Raw genomic sequence first — 16,428 nt, forward strand, 5'->3', positions numbered from 1 at the left:
TTTCCTTAGGGAGCCCCTCCCCAGACCCACCGAGCTTTGCCCAACTGCACCCCGCCCAAACACAACCCCAGAGGGCTCCGGCTAACCGTGCCCTTCCAGCCCCTTCTCAACCAGGGTTTTGTTTCTGAGCAGAATCGAAAGAAGGGGAGGGGGTGTCGGATCCCGAGCAGAGATCGACTCTCTCCTGTCTCGGCAGCCCCGTCGGAAAACTCGACCAAAGCTTGCCTGGCGGGGGGGCGGGGGGTCGCCCCAAAGCCCCGCAGCCGCATCCAGGCAGGAGGGCTTCGGCGAGACTCCGGGATGCCAGAGCAGCTGCGGCTCCCTCCGGGCTCCACGCCGCCGCCGCCGCCGCCTCCTCCTCCTCCTGGGCGCGCAGGATCTGCGGCTGCCGCTGCCGGGGGTCCCTCCTCCGCGTAGTCGTCGGTCCCGCGGCGCTGGCAGAAGAGCCGAGGGAAACCAGCCCCGGCTGCACGGACGGACCCCGGCGGGATGCCTTGGAAGCTGGCCCACCTCCAGGAGCAGCGGGGCCGTCTGCAGGTAAGGCAGCTGGGGAGGGTCACACACCCCCGGGCCTGCTTACTCGCGAGTAGAGGACCCCTCCCCAAAGCACCGGGGCTTCCTTCCGAGTAAAGAGGCCAGGATCCCCTCGGACTTTACGCGGGCTTTGCTGCCGGGCACGTGTGGACTTCCTGACGAGCTAGCTAGGAGTGCCTGACGTCTGGGCCGGACCCCAGGCACGTGTACGCAGCGGGCGCTGAATTCCAGTCCTGCGCTGTGCTTCTTTGCGAGGAAGTCCCAGGGGAGGGGGGCTTACTCCCGAGTAAACGTGCCCCGGATCGGGGCCGCGAGCTTCCTTAAAAGGCCGCCCAATCCCTTCCACGCCGGGATGTGGGGAAACCAGAGACCCCCTGCTCTTCTGCGGGAGGGTGGGGGTGATTCTCTAAAGGCGCAAATACTTGGGAGTAAATCTGAATGCAAGGGGGATTCCCTTCCCCCTCGGGAAGGTTTAGGATTGGGCTGCAAGAGGGCTTGGGCTCGCAGCAGCCTGATTTTCCTGGCCTGTTTACCCTGGAGAAAGTCTCTTACCCACAGGCTAGCACAGAATTTCTGCCCCTATCAGGTCGCCTCAGTCGCCTCCATCCTAATCGTATTTTTTTTCTGAAATACATGGCTATTGAATCCAGGGCCAAATCGACTTCGGCTGGAGTGTTGGAACTTGAGTTCGTAAATTATTATTATTAAATATTATTAATGATATTTAATCAGTTATTAGTAACAAATAGCAGGAAAACTGGTGTCCTGGCTGAGAAACTTTCGGTTCAGATCTGACCTCGGCCATCAAAGTCTCTAGGTGACCTCCTTCAGCGTCCTCAGCCTCTCACCGACAAGACGACGATCATATAGACTGGCCTACCTCACAGGGCTGTTTTAAGAACTAACAAGATCCCGATTGCGAACGCTTGCGCTCTGTGCATCTCTCCCTCCCTCCCTCCCTCCCTCCCTCCCTCCCTTTCCCTTCCTTTCCTTTCCTTTCCCTTCCCTTCCCTTCCCCTATGGCAATTCACCATCCAGCCCAAAGCGAAGCACTTTTTCCAATGCCGCATCGCCGGGGGTTCCATGGGAGCCTCTTCTAGCAAACCTCCCGCCCTCCCGCTATCAGGGAGCCTTAATTTGATCCCGATCGTTTCCTTTGCTCCAGAGGAGTCCCATCAAAGTCAACGAGGGACAAACTGTCCCTTCTGCACATGCAGAATAATGCAGTTTCAATCCACTTCCACAATTGTTTGAAAGTGGATTTTGCTCTTCTGCACAGTAAAATCCTGCTGCAAAGTGCATTGAAAGTGCATTATTCTGCATGTGCGGAAGGGCCCCTGGTATGTGTGGGAGGTAGTCTGATCTTCTGGAGGCCTCTTTCCGCACACCGACTTTCTCCTGCAAAAGTGGCAGGAGAATCCGGTTCCTCTTGACCCAGCCCACAGGGATTTTCCAAGCCGAATTGGTTTGCTTCCGCCTTTGCCCACCGGTTTCTCTGCACCTCTCCGGACTCTGGGCCAGGCGGCTTCGAGGGCGAAGGGCTCAAGTCCTAACAACCCCCAAAACCTTTTTTTTAAAGGTGGGGTCCTTGATGGCCGCATCTTTTCCTTTGATAAATCAGCCGTCCGGAAAAGCGTGTTATAAACTAGTTAATGAAATAGAGTAAAATCGAAAATCCCCTCCTAAGCCCAGAAAGCCGCTGGGATGATAAAATAACACATTCTAACGCTGTAAATGTAAGAAAGCCCGGAGACCAGCTGCAGGTGGTTCACCTTGACGTTGCACTGACAGGGCCCGTCAATATAGAACCACCACAATAACAGTAAACTTATACTTCATAGTTTTTTTCTAAAACGGTGTAAGTTGTTTTGAAGATTTCATAGTTGAAAATCAGGATGTGTAGCAGCAGCAGCAGAAGTAGTAACAACAACAACATCCTTTCCCTTGCATTGTCGGAGCCCATTTTTTTTAATCCAGATGAAGCCCCACTCTAAGTTCAATAAGACTGGCTCCCAGGTGAATAAGAGAGCAGGTCTACCCAGAACCCTGCTCCAGAGGATTCAATGGGGCTTGCCTTCCTTCCAGAGTGCAGAGAAGGGGCTGCTGAAAACTCTCTCTCTCTCTCTCTCTCTCTCCCCCGCCCCCCTCGCCTCTGGGGGATTTACAGGCCCCTCCAAGCCATGTTTAGGCAGACGAAACTCCCCTGTCCTTGGAGCAAACGTGCTTGGGAGTGCGACTTGGTTCAGAATGAAGGCCGAACCGGGCCAAGGCCAAACGCTTTTCTTGAGGCTCCCTCCCTTGAGGCAGTGGCGAAAACGACCAGGGTGAACTCAGCCAAGGGGAAAGGGAGGCAGCGCGCAGAATATATACTTGCGTATATATGTGTGTTTGCTGATATACATACATACATCTCTCCAGGTCTGTGATATAACGCATGAACATAGAAGAGTCTTCGCAAGTGGAGAGGCGCCCTCTCCTTCTGCCAGTATCTGGAGGACCAGTGTCTCCCCCCACCCCCGGCTCGCCAGGCACCTGCCCCTCCCTCCCTCCTCCTCCCCCCCCGCTCCCCCAAGGCCCCAGCTGCTGCCAGCCCCGTCGCCACGCGCCCCCTTGCCCCGGGGCCTGGCCGTGATTGATGGCGAGGCCGGGGGAGCTGCAAAAGCCGCCCCCCCCCCAGTGACCGACGGCCACGTTTGGGGGCAGCCCGGGAGAGGGCCAGAAGGAGGGTTCCCCCTGCAAGGCAGGGAGGGGGCAGCTGGGGGGGGGCGGGAAATGGTGGCCGCCTCCCCGATCCTGCTGCGGGTGCCCAGGTTGGCGACCGCGATTGCCTAGTCTGTTTTTCCTTTAATGCATCCCGATTTTAGATAGCTTTTATAAAGGAGGAAGAGGAGGAGGAAAGAAAATCCCCCTGATTTCAGTAGGGTTTACTTCCAAAAAAGCGTGCAGATCTTTAGCATCACCGAATTTAAAGGGAGGGTTTGGTGCCTCCTCCAGACTTACTACGGCAGTGGAACCTGACTCCTAGGGAAATGCTCTTAGGATCCCGGCCTAACTCTTTCCCGGATGGGCTCCGTGCGCTTTGGCTGGATCGGGCCCTGAGTTTTCCGACGGTCAGGGACGAAGAGAAAGGACCGGGCCGGGAGCCAGAAGGGGGGAGAGTCCCCCGCACACACACACCACGTTTGCTGGCCTTGCTTTTCCCGTCTGCCCCGTCGCTGCAGCTGCCTGCCTGCCTCCCTCTCTGGCGGGCCGAGGATTCAAACGCATCCCCCGCGGGGTCCTAAAACGCGATCACTCTCCCCGACTTGCCTTCCGCAGAGCTTTTATTTGCTGTTTCCGCTTCAGACGTTTTTCGACGTAATTGTTTGCTTTGCAAATTTATTAAAAAGTCAAAACGCCTCGAATTTCCCACCTTTGAACTTTCCAAGAAAGTGTCGCAACGGCCTTCCAGGCGCTCGGCTGTTCATGGAAAGGTCGTGCAGAACGCCTCGCTCCTCTTCTGCTTGTCCCAGTGGCGAGGGCGGAATTGGGGTTCCAGATTTTGCCCATGGACAGAAGTAATGGGCGTGGAGTCCAGCGGGGGGGGGGGACGTGCTCAGAAACAGGAGAACGGACGGATCCCCTTTTCCTGTGCAGTTGACCTCCCGCCAGGAGATTTGGTGCCCAGGACAAGCTCTGAATCTCTGGAGCCGAGGACAGACAACAGGGACGAATCACTCCTACATATTTGTGCAAAGAGCCGCACCCGGGGTCTTCAGTGGGGGAGCGTTATCTAGCCATGCTTTACAGGTCGTCCTTCGTGAATGATCAGTCCGCCTGTCTCTGGGTGCCTGTCTTGCATCTGATGAAGTGAGGAGCCCAGACTCACCAAAGCGTCCGCTGGAAACATCTGCAAGGTGCCACCTAGCTCTGGGTGATACCTTCCTGTGCATGTGAAAAGGGTCTTCTTATAACGGCCTAGGGGGCCAGTGGTTAACACATTACAAACACCTCGTCCCCTTCCGCACATGCAGAATACTGCACTTTCAATCCACTTTCACAATTGTTTGCAAGTGGATTTTGCTAGTCCTCACAGTAAAATCGAGCTGCAAAGTGCATTGAACGTGGATTGAAAGTGCATTATTCTGCATGTGCGGAAGGGGCCGTTGTGTGCGCCCAACTCGCGGAGTCGCCTTTGCCAGCCTTAATTTCTGAGACTCTGTTGGGTTTAGGTCATTTTCACGTGATTTGTAACCGTGACTCCAGAGCCTTTTCCCTTCGCGCAGGCTTGATCAGGCTTGGTTCCGGATTGGTTCCGGATTTTAAACCGAATCCACCAATTACTGCACCTGCGAGGCAAGGGGGGGGGCGCATCTGGACTCCCCATCCTTCTATCCCTTCCCCCAGTCGATGACCTTGCTCCAGCTCTGGGCTCCGACCCCCGGAGGCGACCTGCAGATCTGGTCCCACCGGATCTGGTTCTACCAGCCCCGCTGGCTTCGGGGTTTGTGGGGCAATAAAGCGGCGGCTGGTGAAGACATGTCCTGCTCCGCATTTCAACCCGGCAGCAGCCCCCCTCCCCGCCCCGGTTCTTGCAAGACCAGCCGCTTTGGGCAACTGTCATGGAGAACTCTTTGCTTGCCTCAGTATTAGCGATTGTCTGGCTGCGCGTAAAGTTGTACCGGAGCATCTGGTCCTCCGGTCCTCCTGACTGCAACGGGAGAGATTCACATCCCAAACAGAACAGAACCACGGTCCTGGTTGTTGTGGGCTTTCCGGGCTGTGTGGCCGCGGTCTGGTAGATCTTTTTTCCTAACGTTTCGCCTGCATCTGTGGCTGGCATCTTCAGAGGTGTATCACAGACAGAAGTGTGTGTGTGTGTGTGTAAACTAACTGTGTATAAACTAACTGTGTGTGGATAAACTAACTGGGTGTTTATTTATTTACATTGTTTATAGTCTGCCAATCTCGTTTGGACTCAAGGTGGATTACAGAGTAATTCAATAAAATCAACAGCATGGGGACATTTTAATAAACTGTGAAATAGGTTATATAAGGGCACTGTGTATCACACACTTCTCTCTGTGATACACCCTTGAAGATGCCGGCCACAGATGCAGGCGAAACGTTAGGAACAAGATCCACCAGACCAAGGTCACGCAGCCCGGAAAGCCCACCACAACCAGTTGAGTCCGGCCGTGAAAGCCTTCGACAATACATTGAGCCGCTTTCCTCCGTTTAGGATTGCAGCGTTCAGCTCAGGACGCCAAACTTAACTCCGCCCAATCAAAATCTCTTCCCAGATCTGCCTTTGGGGTGAATTGCCCTTCTCCCCGCCCTTCTCTCCCCCAGCTGGCTGGAAATGTGAGGGGGGAAAATGATATTCAAATTATTTTCCTACAGGGAGAGAGGGAAACGAGCGAGAAGGTTCCTAGGATTGCAAGAATAAAGGAAGACAATATAACAAGGATTAAATACAAAATATCGGGCCGTGGAATGTTTCTTCTTTGAAGTAAGACCCCCTGAAATTTTCTGGTCCGCCAGTCTTTGAAATAAAGGTCAGCAGGCCGGCCCATGCGTCCCAGTGACTTCGTTTTAACGTCTGTTTGCTCCAAGTTCAGTGAATCTTTTCTGTTGGGCATAGGCTTGGGAAGAACCCCTATGAAAATCAATGGAGCTAACCCCAAATACAAAGGGTGCAACCTGGAAGCAAATCTATACAATAGTATACTATTCTCTCTCTAATATGAATAAATAGGGAGTGAGGGAAGAGAGTATATATATACATGTCCATTTGAACACTCAAAAACAGAGATCTGGGGGCTGATTTCCTCGTATCTTTTTTGCGGTGGATGGAGAGGGGAGTAGAAAGCATTTCCTACGTTTCTAGGGTAGAGGAGGGTATGGTTTGTTTTTGTATGATTGTCTCATATAAGCGCCTGTCCGTTTAGTGGTTTTCACTGGTGTTTTGCTGTTGCTTCTCGTTCTGTTAGCCGCTCTGGGCCCCTCCGTGTAGCGTAGGGCGGGCTATAAATCTCAATAAAGAAATAAAGCGGCGAGTTTTCTCCAAAGGAAGGGTGAAGATGTGTCAATTTCGACAGCCCCGAAGTCTCTCCGGGTTGTCAGTTTCCACGGGCTCTGGAGTGGCGAACCAGCGATTTGCTGTCGATGCCTGCGGGGGGGGGGGGCGGGGGCGGCCTTTTTTGCATACTGCACAAAGAATGTGTGTGTGTGTGTGTATGTGTGGGGAAATCAGCACCTTGATAGGCGTACAAAAATTTAACCAGAGAGCGTGGCGAGAAACTGCCTCCACTCCCAACGCTTGGATTCGTCGCTCAACCCACTCCGGAGAGCCCTGGAGCAGAAACCGCCCCTGTTTCCCCTCCTCCGAGCGCCGATTCCCAGGGATGCTCACTCGCCCGGGGCAGAACAGATCAGTGGGGCTCACATTCACCCCCCCTTCCAACCCTCCCCTCTCCCTCTCCCTGTCCCCTCCGCCCTCGTGAAAATATCAAAAGTTATGACTTGCCCACTGCAAACTTCCACGTGGAGTAAAAGAAGGGGGGGGGTTTCTGTTGTTGTCCAATTAAACAGGGCCAGAAATGAAACTCCCCCCCCCCCCGCTGTACCAAGGGGGACAACACATTTCTGCATTCAGATATTTAGGCGATTAGGTAACCAAGGGAAAAGGAGATTCCCGTGTTAAAGGTACAGTTTCCCCTTCAGTCGTGTCAGACCCTGGGGTACCACTGCGAGCAGTGACTTCATAGGCAAGCTGCTTTTGTGGGGTAGTTTGCCATTACTTTCCCCAGCTATTCTTTACCCCCTAGCTATGAGCTAGGTACTCATTTACCGACCAAGAAATGGGTGGATGGCTGAGTTGACCATGAGCCAGCTGCCAGGATATCTGACCCACAGGGGGCTCGGACTCCTGACCGTGTGAGTGGCAGTGCAAGCACTACACCACGCGGCTCCTAATTCCCGTGTCAATCCTAAACAAATCTGCTCTGAAATAAATCTCATTTCATTCAGTAGGTCTGACTCCCAGGAAAGTCCACCAGTCTTGCACATGGCACGTTTATCAACAAAAAAGGCAGGGAGTTTTTCTACTGGGGGGTTTAAAATATGATTCCTTTATTTACTTTACTTCATTTACACCTCACCTTCCTTCCCCACGGGGACCTAAAGCGGCCAGCCTCCATTTTATCTTCACAACAATTTCGTGAGGTAGGTTAGGCGGACCGTGTGTGTGTGTGTGTGTGTGTGTGTGTGTGTGTGTGTGTGTGTGTGTGTGTGTGTGTGTGTGTGTGTGTGTGTGTGTGTGTGTGTGTGTGTGTGTGTGTGTGTGTGTGTGTGTGTGTGTGTGTGTGTGTGTGTGTGTGTGTGTGTGTGTGGACTTCGCCGCTCCTAATCCAACCCTCCGCCTACGGCACAACTGCTGGTATTATCCATCCTTAGGAGATCTCGAACTCAGGCGCCCACCCCACGAACGATTCGGGATTGTTGGTCACCCATCCCACTGCGGTTCTTGGAGGAAGGTCAAGCAGATGGCTTCAACCTGGTGGCTGGGAATCCAAACGGGGAAACTGCTGCCAGAGCCGAAGAAGGATTCCTCTGGGGTAAATACCGCGGCGTGCAATGGGATCCACTCCCCAGCCTGCAGCCTGGTGGCTGGCCCGTGCAGAATAGTCCTCAGATCCATCCCAGCCCTCTCCGTGCTCAGTGGCTTTTGCGCCTCGCTCAGGCCCCTTCCGCACATGCAGAATAATGCACTTTCAATCCACTTCCATAATTGTTTTCAAGTGGATCTTGCTGTTCCACACAGCTGCTAAGTGGGTTGAAAGTGCATTATTCTGCATGTGCCGAGGGGGCCTCAGGGCGCCAAGGATAGCAGCCACACCGGCCAACCCCCTGTGGGTTTCCTCGGGAGGAAATCCACTTCGAGCCCTGCTTCTCCGCAGCTGCCTGCTTTCAACCTAAAGCTGGGGGGGGGGGTGAAGAGGGCGGACGGGGGCGGGTTAGGGTGGCTTCGAAGCATCGACGTCCCAGCCTCCCCCATCAAGCAGAGACAACCTAGGCTGGGGCGAGACGAGAGCACTCAGGCAAGCGCCCGGCGCCCTGTCTCTTTAAGGCGCGCCCCCGCTCGGGCAGGCGCGCCCCCGCCTCTATAACTGTCGTCCATGGAGTTGCACCGGGCTCAAAGGGAGTGAGGAGGCGCAGGAGCCGGGCGCAGGTTTGGAAGGGGGAGCGTCGCCTTCGGAGCTGCAACCAGCGCGCCCCTCCCTTCCCCCCAGGAGGCCTCTCGGGCGGGGACTGGACGGAGCCCCCATGGAAGCGCGGATCGCCGGCACAGCTTAGCGGAGCCCTGTTTGGGGGGTGGGGGCTTTTGGCGTCGCTCTCCTCGTTCCCCTCGCCCCCCCCCCGCCCCCCGGGGCCGGGCCCCTGTTCCGAAGACTGGCTCTTTCTGCCGCCGCCCAGATGTTAGTGCACACGTATTCGGCCATGGTAAGTGGGGCTGGCCGGGGCCGGGGCTGGCGCGTCGAGGGGGGGGGGGTGCTCCGCCCGCCCGCCCGCCCGCCCTCTGGGGCTTCTCCCTGGCGCGAGTTAATTGAAGCAACCCAACCTCTCCAAACGAAGGGAGATTTCACCCTTTAATGTTGGCCAGATGTCAGGGCTCCGGCACGTCCCTGGCGGATGGGTTAAGTTCGCCTTTGGAGAATTGGGGGAAGGGGGGGGGGGGGGGGCGGTGGAAGCAAAGAGCCGCTTGCCGGGGAGGGGGGGGTGAGAGAGCGGGAGAGACAGGCAGGAGGAGACGCGAGCGGTGCGCGGCTATCTCTCTGGCTGTTGTGCCTGCCGTATACGGGGAGGTCTTCTGGTTGGGGGTTCTTTTGCAGGACGGGACAAAAGCCGGCGAGGGGTAAAAGAAAAGGGTCCCCTTTCCGGGGGGGGGGGTACTCGCAGCCAACAGGGTCAACGGGCTGCCCGGACTTGCTGGCAGCCCGCGTGGTGCCTTCGCTAGGCGTCCCGACCGGGTCCCGGCAGGGACGCACCGCGACCCGGTCTGGGCGCCCAACAAAGGCACCCCGCGGCCTCCCAGCAGCACCACAAGTAGCTAGGGGGGCCATTAGTCGCCCGCCCGCCCACCCGGAGAGGGGTCCCGAAGACGGGGCACGTTTGCAGCAAAGGGGCGCCCCTCTGTGCATGCTTCTGGGCTTTCCCTCGAAGAAGGCAGCGACCAGCCGGAGCTGCAGCAGGCCGGCCGGGGGTTCGGGGGTGCAAGCGGGGCGGGGGGTTTCCCGGGCGTGCCTGGCTGACCTGCGCCCCCGACGGGCCTCTCTCTTTGCCTCCCTCTTGTCTCGGGCCGGTGCAGGAGCGCTCGGAGGGGCTGAACGGCAGCTCGGCGGGGGGCCGCCTCTCGCAGCTCTCGTCGCTGAACCAGGCGGCCGCCTACTCGTCGGCGCCGCCGCTGTGCCACACGCCGGCCTCGGACTTCCAGCCGCCCTACTTCCCGCCGCCCTACCCGCAGCCGCCGCTGTCCTACCCGCAGAGCCAGGAGGCCGCCTACCCGCACCTGGCCGACCCCTACGGCGCCATCAGCCCCCTGCAGCAGCACCAGCACCAGCAGGCCGCCTGGCCCTCGCAGCGGGCCCGCCACGAAGAAGCCGCCGCTGCCGCCGCCGCCGCCGCCGCCGCCGGCCTCCTCTCGCAGACGCACCGCGCCGCCCTCGGCCTCGACCCGCGCGGCAGGGACTACCCGGGCGTGCCGCGCCTGCTCCACGGCCTCAGCGACGGCGCGCACGCCTTGAGCGACGGCCCGCTCGGCCTCCACGCCCTGGGCCACCCCAGCCTCGACGACATCCAGGTAAGAGGCGCGCCTCTCCGGCGGGGGGCAGCGGCGGACTGGAGCATCCTCGGAGCGGCGCGATTCGGAGAGCCGTCGGGGCCGCAGGCAGGCAGGCAGGCAGGCAGGCAGACGGGGCGGGATGGTTCTCCAGGGGCTTCGCCATAGCAACCGGCGTGTGTGTGTGTGTGTGTATGGGTGGGGGATGAGCTTGTCTCCCGAGACCAATCTGGCCTGTCGCCTTCCCGGAGGAGGCTCCCGGGATCCACGGAGGGGGATCCCAGCCGACTCTTGGAGCGGCAGGCTCTGCGTGAGCCTTCCCTTCCCTTCCCTGCACAGGATGGTCGGCTAGGAAGGAAGCCTCACGGAACTCCTGGAGACTCTTTTTTTGCCGGGCAGCAGGATCAGGCCCATGGGAGAGGGCAAAGCAGACGAAGAACAGCGCCCGACAGGAACCGCCCCCGAGCGGTCTGCGCCTTCTTGGGCGTCGGGTCGGCAACCTGGGGCGGGGAAGAGGGCACAGCACGAGCCCTTCGGGAGTCGTCTGGGGGAAAAAGTCGCCCGGAGTCATCCGAGCTTCTGGCCTGATTGTGGGGGAGACGAGCCGTTTCTCCCGCTTGCACGATGAGAACAGCTCGTCTTCCCCACAATGGGGCGGATGGCCGTCCTCTTTTCCCCCCAGAGATCCCGAGCAGGCTCCGTGCTTTGCGGAGTCGGGGCCGTCGACGTTAGCCCGCTTCCCCGGGCGTAATTCTGCACGGGATTCGCATCCCTGTTGGGCTCTTTCCCGCAGGAGAAAACGGACCTCCTGTCGTTGCCTTTCCCCAAGAGGAGCGGGCTGGATATATACACAATCTAACATGTTTCTTGCCTGCCTCGTTCCCCGCTGATCAGACGCGATTTTTTTTTCCTGACGTCGTGGAAAATTAGATTGGAAACGTTCGCCCGATCAAATATTGCGGGGCGGGGAGGGAGAGAGCGGTCCAATTCGGAGTCTGGCCGGGCTGGCTCCTTTTCTCGGGCTTCGGGAGTCTGGCGGAGGAAACCTCCCGTTTCCCAGTTTCAAACCGGTCTCCCTTTCAGAAACCCTTCTGGGTAACTTCGCAAGGGAGACGAGGGGGGCGGGCGGTAACCGGCAGGGCCCCGATCCGGTTTCACGCCAGGAGCAGAACCGGCCCAAAACGGTGCAAGGAGAAACCAGACGGTGCGCGAGGGGAGGCTGGCGGGGCTTCTTGGAGAAGGGGCGGGGGAATCATTCCAGTCTCCCCCCCCCCCAATCCGGATCGTGAATTAGAGCCCCACAGATTTTTCTGGGGATTTTCCCCCCGTTCCGGGAACTGGGGCGATGAGCTTCACCTAGCAAAGGACACGATCCGGGCAAAGTTGAAGAACTTTGGAAGGACGTGGCTTTTTTGAAATGGGACAGGATTTGAAAACGAGCTTTCGCTGAGATGATCTCATCCGTTCTGTTTGAGGGGTGGGCAGTGTTGTATTCCCTTGGGGGGAAAGTCTGATTGGACTCAGTAGGGGTTACTTTTGAGTAAATATGACTGGAACGGTGCAGGTCCTGGTCCAGCGTTTGATATTTGTTGAGACTTATTTTGACATTTTATTTTGACTTCTGTTGACATTATTTGAGACTTGATATTTTTTTAACCTATAACTTGTGAACAAAAACCTAAATAGTTTTCTCTGAATTATCCAGTAATTTATCCCTCAGATTTTGTTTCCATTTTCACAAACATTTCAACAATCAGACTCTGAATTTTGCTTTTCCGAAGGTCCACTATTCTAAGGGCAGCAGCTGCTGCTTCCAAGCTCTTAAAAGCCATTTTGAATCGATTTTCTTTGCAATGGCGCTGCTTGTTAGGTTTCTGGAGAGCTGGGAAAGTTGCCTGTTACAATTTTTTTTACAATACTAGTTGTCCCAATATGAGTGTGTATGTATGTATAAAATCAAAACTCGTGCTTTAAAAATGCAAAAACGAACCCCTAATTGCCAAGAATTATGCTGACAGGCTCCTTTTCAAAATTCAGCCAAGTTTCAGCTCTGAAAATGCTTTAGGGTATGTGAGAAAACTAGAAAAATTAATGTTTAAAAATTCTGCTTTCCTCTAAACACAGGAATAAGTTGGGTTCTGTCCAAATTAGTGCTGGTACAGGTTTATTCAGAAGTAAGCCCTGCTTTGTTGGTTGGAAACAAAACAATCGCTTTGTTTTGTCTCGTTTTCCTAGACTAAAACCCCCTTCAACAGATTGGAAAAGGGTTTTTTTGAAAGGGGGGGTCACAATCATTGGTCTTTAAGTTTACCATTTTCCCCCCTGCTGCAATAGACCAAAATGGTTGCCTCTTCTGCAACTTGATCAGTAGAGTTTACTCTCATGTCAATGAGCACTGAATCGTGGCCAAATGTCTCAAGAAGTTTGACTATTTAAGCCACTCTTTATTCAGTAGTTGGGGCTTAAAACTGTTTTGACGTTTAGTTACACAATGCAAAAGCTCTTCAGTATGACTTTATAAAAAACAAATTGGGATTTTTCTTGAGATTTTCCATTCCCCATAAAACAGTATAATGTTCACATCCATGAAATGTGAATTAAAAGTGCTAGTCCCATTCTTCCTCTACAAAGACACAAACCGGGCCCCTCTCCTTTTAAAAGAGAATTAGAGAATCCCCTTTTTACCCTGTTTGGGAAACAGGACACTTAAGGCAATGCTTTAAAAAATATATCATTGGGTATCATTGGGTGTAAGTCTCAAATTTGGGTGCAGATCCATTTCAAAGGACGAAAAACCTCCCTCTCATCCAGTTTTGTTTTTATTTTTAATTATAGCACAATAAAACATATGTTGAGCTATTTCTGAGGAGGTAAAACACTTCCCAGGTAGAAGTTAATCCTTGAGTCAAACTTCTCTTTGCCTGCTTTTTGTTTTGTCTCCCCTGAAGGCTGTGGATGAAACAGGCATGAATCTCTTGGACCAGTCTGTGATCAAGAAAGGTAAGCGAGCTGTTCTCATTTGACTGTGGAGGCGGTTTTATATACTTGATGTAACAGGTCTGATGCTTCCAAGTCGTCCCCATGACCTCCTTTTCATTTCTCCTTTCCTCGCTCCTAAGCTCATGCTGGTCTTGATTCAATCAATGCTTTCCGTGAAGGCTTTTTAAAGAAAGCCCACACTGCTCCTTTCCTTATGAGAAGTAGTTCCGCAGGGAGCTTTGCCTGCTAAATCAGATGCCTCCACAGATGCCTTCTAAATATTAAAAATGAACAATGTGAGCAATTGGGTGGGTGGGTGGAGGAGTGTTGGTAAGAAAAATATAAGAAGCACAATGTATTGCATGTGAAGTTCTAGCATGTCCCCCCCCCCCCCAATATTTCCAGTGAGGCAAATAATCACCAGCTTTGGCCCTCTTGGTCAGAGAGCGCCAATGCTTCATTTTTGGCTGCAGAGAGGACCAGAACCTGAGATTTACCCCTCTGTTGTATGGGAGATAAGGGCTTTGTGGTGATAAGCTTTGGGTTTGTGTGTTTTCTCCCTCGAGGCATTTTTGGCTGTTGTTGGCTGTTTTCTCTTTAATGTACCCACCACTATGCTCTCTCAATATGTCCCAGTTCCAGTATGGGGGGAGGGAGGTGGGGGGAAGGCAGTCAACCTTCCCCTGTGACTCTGCACAAAACTGTCCTAGCTTTCTCTCTGAATGTTTCTGTGCTCTGTGTTGAAGATTAACATGCCCCCAAACAATTCTCTATTTCGTCTGTGCAAACTGTTTCTCTAGTCTGTGGAGCTAACTGCAAATCTGAACTGGTTTGGGGTTTTTTTGAGCGATGAAAGCGCAGCTTATTTACAAGACCTTTGGGCAGGGAGTGTACTTTCGTTTGCCGCCCATTCACTGGTAAAACCTTTTTCAAAGTTTTAAATTTGATAGGTGACATGTGCAGATGACACAGGAGCTGGGATTCTCAGGGAAGCTAAACATTTAACACGGGACTGAGGTCTATAAATCAGAAACGTGTATAGAGCCAGGTTGTAAAATTGTCCATGAATGAACACACACAATCCCAAAATCTGAATGTTTTTTTCCCCTGGAGGGGAAATCTCCCTACGAATCCCAGCTTCCATGGGCGGGCGCATGTCTCAAAAGGACCGGTAGAATGTTTTTCACCTATATTCTCCCTGCTCCCATCCCATAGAAAAGTGCAGCAACCCAGTTCAGCCTCCCATGTGATAGAAACTGGAATGTCAAAAAGTCTAGCAAAGAAGCTATCAATGCATGGAAAAGTATGCTGTTTTTAGGCTGTTCAGTTACTTGGAATGGTGGTGGGGAGTGCGTGACAGTTTGAAGAAGAGAGAGACATGTTAACAGTTCCCTGCACTCTGTTAAAAAGCAAACTTGAATTGGCTAGATAAAAATATGCCACAACCTAGAGAAATCTATGAAAACCCCCGTGAGTGTAACATCACAAATCCCCCGAGGTTGGCAAGAAGACGGGATTAGGATGATGTTTTGTGCAACTTGATCTCATTCATTAATAATATCAGTGGCAGTTGTGTTTCACCAACTTCTTTGGAACGACAGGACAGGCATGTGTTGCCTCCCTTTGAACAATGCTAATTTTTTGGGTTTTAAAAAATGATAGCCATATTTCAGAAGGCTATCAAGGTGGCTCTGGAACAAAGTAAACAGTGTGACGTTGATATAGTAAACTGAAAACAAAAATTACGGTGAAAACACAAAAAGTAAAAATTGAAATGCAGATCGCACCCAACTGAAGTTTCCAGTTCTCAAAGTATTCTAAACTAAGATAAAACTCTGTCACTTTTAAAAAGCAACTGTCTCGGGCCAGAAAGGGATGACTAGAAGACCATGCTACTGTTTGCTGCTATTCTGAGATCCCTAGGTGGGACTAATAAGAGGTCATTTTATGTATATGTATATAAAAGCTTAGGCACTGAGCAGATTGGCTGTTCCACAATTTGCATGCCACTGCAGAGAAGACCCTGCCCCTGGTAGCGATATGCCTTCCTTTGCAAGTCAGGACACTCAGAGGTGGACTTCAGATCAGGAACTCATTAAGCAGGCTGGCTCCTGTGGGTGGAGGCAAGCATCATGGTATGATGAATATTGGCATCCATGAGCACAGCACTTTGCAGGGTACAGGAAATCAGGTTCCTGCCCCATGATGTTTACAATCTATTTTTGCTATAAAGGATAGCACTGGGCAGGAAATGATATTTACAGATGCTTAGTCTTAGTTTTGTGGCATTCCTTTTAAAGACAAGCAGGAGTAGCTGGCTGGATCCAATCTGTCTGCTTCCTATATTGTCCAATTTACAGGGGAGGGGGAACACATACAGAATCAAATCCTTGGTCCATCATTGCTAGCATTGGCTATTCACAGTGGCAGCAGAACTCCAAAATCTCAGGTAGAAGCCTTTCACATCCCTTCCCACCTTTCACCTGGAGATGCTGTGGACTGAACCTGGGACTTATTGTGGGCAAAGCAGGAATTCTGCCATTAAGAAGCCCCTCTTCTTAAGAGGGCGGTGCTGCAAAGCATGTGCGATCCCTTCATGAGTGACACCTATACTTGGGTGAGGATAACTCCTGAGCATCTTGTGTAATTTGTCTGCATATCTGAAAGCGTACAGGAAATGAACCATGTTTATTTACCCAGTATCAGCGTAGCATTTGAATTTCAAATGTGAGAGAACTCACCCACAATAAGTCTTCACATAATGTTACAAACGTTATTAATTTAAAAAGGTAGGTTAATCAATCCAAGTTAATTAACTAGATGAGAGTTCTGGGTGTTTTTTTTAGTTTTTTTTAGTTTCTTGCCATTACAAGAGGGGATGGCAAAACCAACTAATGTTCAATTTGGAATGGTAGAAAGAGCACCTGGTCAAGCACTCAACCATTTTCAGTAAAGAGTGGCCGTGGAAGAGAGTCTGGCTGTGTTTGGACTTTCTCAGGAATGTATTACCATCCAGAGGAGTGGGGCCCAAACCCCGGGAAGAGATGAGTTAATTTGTTTTTTTCCAAACCAAGTTTAACTTGGCTTTTGAAAGC

At 53.0% G+C, this 16,428-nt stretch overlaps 1 protein-coding gene across 8 annotated transcripts in view; it reads left to right on the plus strand.

Annotated features, from left to right (window-relative positions):
• TFAP2E (transcription factor AP-2 epsilon) overlaps positions 1 to 16,428 on the plus strand; it is a 78,707-nt gene continuing 62,279 nt past the window's right edge. The window contains exons 1-5 of one of the 8 annotated variants that reach the window (XM_048500569.1): positions 1 to 537; positions 5,917 to 6,025; positions 7,975 to 8,132; positions 9,884 to 10,375; positions 13,303 to 13,354. In XM_048500569.1, the coding sequence (XP_048356526.1) occupies positions 8,061 to 8,132; positions 9,884 to 10,375; positions 13,303 to 13,354 (616 nt within the window). In that variant the 5' untranslated portion in view covers positions 1 to 537; positions 5,917 to 6,025; positions 7,975 to 8,060. Of the gene's footprint in view, positions 538 to 5,401; positions 6,026 to 7,440; positions 7,693 to 7,970; positions 8,133 to 8,589; positions 9,019 to 9,883; positions 10,376 to 13,302; positions 13,355 to 16,428 lie in introns of those variants that run through there. The other 7 variants (XM_048500572.1, XM_048500570.1, XM_048500568.1 and 4 more) reach the window with 7 other exon arrangements.

Source organism: Sphaerodactylus townsendi, linkage group LG06 (genome assembly GCF_021028975.2).
Source record: "Sphaerodactylus townsendi isolate TG3544 linkage group LG06, MPM_Stown_v2.3, whole genome shotgun sequence".
Lineage (NCBI taxonomy): Eukaryota > Metazoa > Chordata > Lepidosauria > Squamata > Sphaerodactylidae > Sphaerodactylus > Sphaerodactylus townsendi.